This window comes from Amblyomma americanum, chromosome 4, assembly GCF_052857255.1.
Source record: "Amblyomma americanum isolate KBUSLIRL-KWMA chromosome 4, ASM5285725v1, whole genome shotgun sequence".
NCBI lineage: Eukaryota > Metazoa > Arthropoda > Arachnida > Ixodida > Ixodidae > Amblyomma > Amblyomma americanum.
In genome coordinates this window covers 75,520,049-75,526,318 of record NC_135500.1, presented here as the reverse complement: position 1 = coordinate 75,526,318, position 6,270 = coordinate 75,520,049, and the positions used below count along the sequence as shown (strand labels likewise).

Sequence of the window (6,270 nt, the reverse complement as noted above, 5' to 3'; positions counted from 1 at the left end):
AGGACCCTCGCTATTCTCTTATGGACTTAATCGATATGGTCGTTCCTATATTGTAAAATTCAGCCTTTGCGGAGCCCGGCCTGTATAGATCGGCTTCAAGGAACGGGTCAACCGTTCGGGGATGTAGCTCAGATGTTAGAGCGCTCGATTAGCATGCGAGAGGTACGGGCATCGATACCCCGCACCTCCAGTTCATTGTTTGTATAATTTTGGTTTTGTTTTTTATACATCAGCAAACACGGTGCCGACCGCAGCTGCTTGTCGCGACCTCATTCTTTTTTTGTCAAAGCTTCACTTCGTCGTCGCTTCGCGTATTTCTTGTGCATCGTCAGCACATATACGAGAGAGAGAGAAATAATTTATTAGCACCCGTCAAAAGGATGCTGGGTATCCGAGGCGCCGCTCGGTCCCAGCCATGTCCTCCCCCTCAGCCGTCGACCGGGATCTCTTGGATCTCAGCAGCGGCAAGGGCGAGACGGATGACTTCTCGTTGTTGATTGTCGTCCTCGTTGTGAAGCAGTGCCTCCCAGGACTCATCTGTTCTGTCAAGTTGTCCAAAGCTCGGTCATGTCCATACCATATGGATCATGTCCGCTATGCCGTCGCAACGTTTGCACCTGGGGCTGAAAATCTCAGGGTGCCACTTGCTATAAAGCTGAGGGTTAGGGAATACTCCGGTTTGGAGCTTGCGCCACACAAACTCTTCGTTTTTGGTTAGCTGCTTAGTTACTTTTGGAAGTACCGCTCGGCCTAATTTGAAATGGTTTAGGATTTCCTGATACTTGTTAAGATCGTCATCGAAGTGTAGGAGCTCCTTATCGCGCGATGGGGGCGGGGTTGTGCACAAGACGCCACTGGGATCCCGGAAAGTAGCTAGTGGGCACGGCGGAGGCGTTGGAACCATGCGGCTAACAAATCCGTTCCTGTTTTTTGTCCAGGCCGTGTTTTTCGTGAACGTGGAACCCACATCACAGGGGGCGTACTACGACAGCCCTGGAAATTGGACCGACCATCGTGTTTCCGGAGTGATCTCTTCATCGGAATGCATCGCGAAGACCAAAGTGATAGGACTGCGCAACTGGACACCACTACTGCCTGCGCATCGCACGCCACCATCGACTATGTCACCAGTCACAGCGTATAAAAGAGAAGCTTCTGCCCGGTTCGCGACCAGTGGGCACGGCGGAGGCGTTGGAACCATGCGGCTAACAAATCCGTTCCTGTTTTTTGTCCAGGCCGTGTTTTTCGTGAACGTGGAACCCACATCACAGGGGGCGTACTACGACAGCCCTGGAAATTGGACCGACCATCGTGTTTCCGGCGTGATTTCTTCATCGGAATGCATCGCGAAGGCCAAAGTGATAGGACTGCGCAACTGGACACCACTACTGCCTGCGCATCGCACGCCACTATCGACTACGTCACCAGTCACAGCGCATAAAAGAGAAGCTTCTGCCCGGTTCGCGACCAGTGGGCACGGCGGAGGCGTTGGAACCATGCGGCTAACAAATCCGTTCCTGTTTTTTGTCCAGGTAAGAGACAAACAGCCTGTTTACTCTTACCGCAGTGACAATGTGTGCCTACTGCTTTTGCCGTGCCCACGGTCGTTAGTTACGTTCTTTACAGCAATGTATCATTGTTTTGTTGACGTGCTTGCTATGTGTGGTGACGTAGAACCAAACCCAGGTCCTTCTACACAGGAAATGCTGCAAACAATAATGGAAGATCTTAAACAGCTGAAACAAAATACAAGCTCTACTAACACCAGACTGTCTGCTATCGAAAAGAAGCTAGACGATATTTCCGCAATGGTTACTGACTACACCTCTAAAGTAGAATCACTGGAAAAAACTGTCGACAGTCTACTTATGAAAGTAGACGACCTAGAAAATAGAAGCAGGCGGAACAACCTAATTGTGTTTGGCGTTAAGGAAACCGAGGACGAAACGCCCCAAGACCTAGAGAACAAGGTCTGCAAGGATGTTCTTCTGAACCGGTTGAAAATTTCGGATGTGGCTATTGAACGTATCCACAGAATAGGAAGGCCGGCTGAGGACAAATGCAGACCGGTTATCTTTAAGCTAGTTGACGGGAGGGTCAAGGAGAGAATTCTCAAAAGCTGTAAAAATCTGAAAAACACAGGCTATAGTATATCCGAGGACTTCTCCCCTCGCGTTCAATCAATACGAAAGAAGCTTTGGGAAAGTGCGAAAGAGCAAAGGTTGAAAAAAGAGAAGGTCATGCTCAAGTTTGACAAAATTAAAATAAACGGCAAACTGTATCGATGGGACGACGCCCGCAATGAAAGAGTTCCCTGCGCTTCAAAGTGATGGTCTGTTTCCAAACCCGTGTCCGCACAGAGTAACACACAGAGCTCAGGAGCACTAAGAGCACAGCCATCTCTGAATTCCTTTTCAATGCTTAATATTAATACTAGAAGCGTAGTAAATAAATTCGACGAACTTGAAAACCTCCTCTTCACACACGATCCTGACGCCGCTGTTCTAACAGAAACATGGCTTCATGATGCAATTCCGAATGATGCAGTTATCACATCCGAGCAATACGAAATCGTTCGTCGCGACCGCACTTCAAGAGGGGGCGGTGTCGCTATTCTGATAAAGAAAGGCATCGACTATACGCTGATACCGCATCACGCCAACACTGAAATGGTCTGGGTTGTTCTCCGTCTTTTTCAGCTTAGTCTTTTAATAGGTGTTATTTATCGACCACCGAATGCTGATACTTCTGTACTGGACAACTTGCATGACTTTTTAAATGAACATACAAAGCGCTATAGCCATGTTATCGTATGCGGCGATTTTAACTTGCCAAACATCAACTGGGATTCTCTGTGCGCTCAAACATTGTGTGCTAACTCGGATGCTTTGCTCAGCATAGCTTTTAATTATAACTTAAACCAGGTTGTTCAGAAACCTACGCGCATTACAGCAAATACGAGTTCTCTTCTTGACCTGGTATTTATGTCAGACCCTGTTAGTCAATTGGGCTTTTCGACAGATGTCTTTCCCGGAATATCAGACCATGAAGCGGTGCTCTTTAAAAGCGAATTGATGCGACCAGTAATTGTTCATCAGGAAGGAAAAGCGTTTCGCGACTTTAACAATGCTCAGGATGAAAGCGTTCTAGATCAGCTTGAACTGACGTATGAATCCTTTGCTAAAAAATACACTGATGGGCGTACAAGTGTGAACGACTTGTGGTTAGAATTCAAAAGTACGGTTCATCAATGTATCAACAAGTACGTGCCGCTTAAACATAAGAAGCTGAAAATGGCGTGTCCCTGGATAACACGCGAGATCATACAGTTAAAACGTCGCGTGAAGCGCTTATCAAGGTCAAGCAATAAAGTTGGTGGTGCTTTGCCGGCTCTTCGGGCTGAACTGCGTTCAAAAATAAAATCTTCACGGTACCACTTTTTTAATGTCAAGATGCACAATTTTCTAAAAACTGACCCCCAAAAGTTCTGGAGGCATCTGTCACAGAAAAAAGACCCGGTTAACAAACTTCTCCTTAACAGCGCAGTTGTTACCGACTCCCTCTGCTTAGCGACTGCCTTCAATGAGCACTTTTCCTCTGTATTCCTGAGTAACAGCAACTCAGTCTCCGAATCTCGAACTAGCCATTTCAATCTGCCAGACCTAATTATTAACGAGGAGGGTATTGTTTCGGCTCTATTGCAGTTGAACACAAAAAAATCCTCTGGACCAGACGATATTCCTAACGCTTTTCTGTACAGATATGCTGAGTGGTGGGCTAAATACCTTTTCATTATTTTTACTGAAAGTCTCAGGACAGGAGAAATTCCAAACGATTGGAAAACAGCAAAGGTGATACCCATTCACAAATCAGGAGACAAGCTTTGCGTGAAGAATTACAGGCCAATTTCTTTGTTATGTACGTCCAGTAAGGTGTTAGAACATTTTATTTTCAAGCACATAAGTTCATTCCTAGAGGGAAGCGGTTTTTTTATTGAAAGCCAGCACGGGTTTCGGCAAGGCTTGTCGACAGTGACGCAGCTTATTCATATCACAAATGAAATTATGATGTCACTAGACAATAATGGACAGGTAGATTTAATTTTCATTGACTTCGAAAAAGCGTTTGACCGGGTATCGCACGGCAATCTTTTGTTAAAAATAAGGTGGTGTTTAAATAATCGGCAAGTAGTACAATTGTTAGATTCCTATCTTACACAGCGGCATCAGTTTGTTCAGATATCTGAATCTCACTCCACAAAAGCGCCGGTACTCTCAGGAGTTCCCCAGGGCTCAGTCCTTGGGCCGCTTCTCTTCCTTATTTATTTGAACGACCTGTCCTTCAACTCACACATACGCTGTCGGTTCTTCGCCGACGACTGTGTTATATACCATAGTATCACATCAGTCGAAGACCAGACACTCCTAGCCGAATACTTAACAGCAGTTTCCAGCTGGTGTTGTACTTGGCAAATGGGTATAAACAGTTCAAAATGCGGAAAAATGACAGTAACACGAAAGAAACAACCGCTCCAATGCACATACAAAATCAATGGCCTTCCGATCAACTCAGTGACTCAGGTGAAATATCTTGGGGTAACCATGACATCCAACCTGAACTGGAGCGTACACATTCAGTCCATTGTCTCAGCAGCGTCCAAAAAACTTCGATTATTAAAGCACCGCCTAAAGCATTGCACGAGCAAAACTAAACTGACAGCATACACATCACTTGTGCGTCCAGTGCTCGAATACGCCGACGCTGTATGGGATCCGCACACAAAAACGGATATAAAAAATCTTGAAGGCGTCCAGAGGAAAGCACTCCGGTTTATTTACCACGCTTATGGTCGGCAGGTCTCGGTGTCGGATTTGCTCAACAGATCTGGGCTTCCCACTCTTGAATCCCGTCGCAAGCAGCACCGACTAAAAATGTTGTTCAATATCATACATAATAAAACAAAACTGAATTTTCAGAGTTACATGCAATACAACACAACACGCCCCACCCGTAACAAACACGAAAGGACTATCTTGATGCCACGATGCCGAACAAAAGCATATTCTTGTTCCTTTTTTCCACGCACCATTTCCGAATGGAACCGACTGCCAAGCGATATCACCAACCTGGTATGTTCAGAATCCTTCTTGTCTGCTGTTTCGGTTCATGTAGCGCAGTAGCGTGTCTAGTACACAGTGTATTTCGGTTTCCTTGTTTTTATTCTGTTCACTTAGACTGTTTGACGTCGGATGATTTGCCTGTACTTTTTTTTTTTTTTGCTTCCCGTTGGTCTTATTGAATTTTGTCCTCGTACTGTAATCGCCCTTTGTCGCTGTTATTTTGTTGTTACCACTTTGTAATTTTTTTCCTTTGTGCACTCCTGCCCTGACCGCCAAAGGGCAGTCGGCAGTATTTATGAAATAAATAAATAAATAAATAATCCTCGGGCCAGTGCGTGCGCTTTCTCGCTTCCTCTCAACCCTTGGTGCACGGGTGTCCAAATGAGCGCTACCTTTTCTGCCGGTGGTGGACTGCCGGCCAATACTCGTGCTGCTGTAGCTGAAATGCAGCCGGCGTCAGTTTCTAATAGCTGATATTGAGTCACTCACGATAATTTTAACCTGTTGTTGAGTTAGAGCCAGCGCAATGGCCAACTCTTCCGCCTCCGTTACTGTCGAGTGTCTGGTGCTGCAGCACGCTACCGGGCCTCCCTTTTCCCTAGTGGCTACCGAAATGTGCCCCGAACTGTTTGTGCATTGTGCGGCATCCATATACAAGGCATCCTGTCTGCCCTGAAAGCGGGCTTTCAACGCTACTGCTCCTTCCTTCCACGGCTCTCATGGTAGATGTGATGCATGTTTTTGGGGAGTGGGGGTATCTTTAATTTGTCCCTAACCTGTCTAGGAACCGGGTCCGTACGTCTCGAGCACGCTCGAGGCTCGTGCCCCAGCTTCCCCAGAATGCTGTGGCCAGTACGACTGCGTAAAAGTCTCTGATACTGCGAGGTCCTTGCAGCCTCAATGAGCTCTTCGAGGGTATTCGAAATCCCTAGACTCAAAATCTTGTTTGTTGGCGCACAGGGTGGTAAACCTAGTGCTGTTCTTATCACTTTACGGATTAGAACATTCAGTTTGTCCTTTTCCGCCCGGTAAAGCCGCAAATAAGGTGCCACGTAGACTATACTAGTAATAATAAAAAATTTCACTAGCCGAAGGAGGTTAGCTTCTTTCATGCCCGCATGTTTGTTAGCGATAGATATACACGCTAGTA

General features: G+C 46.3%; 1 protein-coding gene across 1 annotated transcript; it reads left to right on the top strand.

Moving 5' to 3' along the window:
* The first annotated feature begins 1,808 nt into the window (after nt 1-1,808).
* Nucleotides 1,809-2,330, top strand: LOC144129577 (uncharacterized). Its single transcript, XM_077663712.1, has one exon. The coding sequence runs from the start codon at nt 1,809-1,811 to the stop codon at nt 2,328-2,330; it is 522 nt and encodes a 173-aa protein (XP_077519838.1).
* The last annotated feature ends 3,940 nt before the right edge of the window (nt 2,331-6,270 follow it).

Coding starts and splice junctions, on each gene's coding strand:
- LOC144129577 (XM_077663712.1), top strand. CDS start 1,809: ATGGTTACTGACTACACCTCTAAAGTAGAATCACTGGAAAAAACTGTC.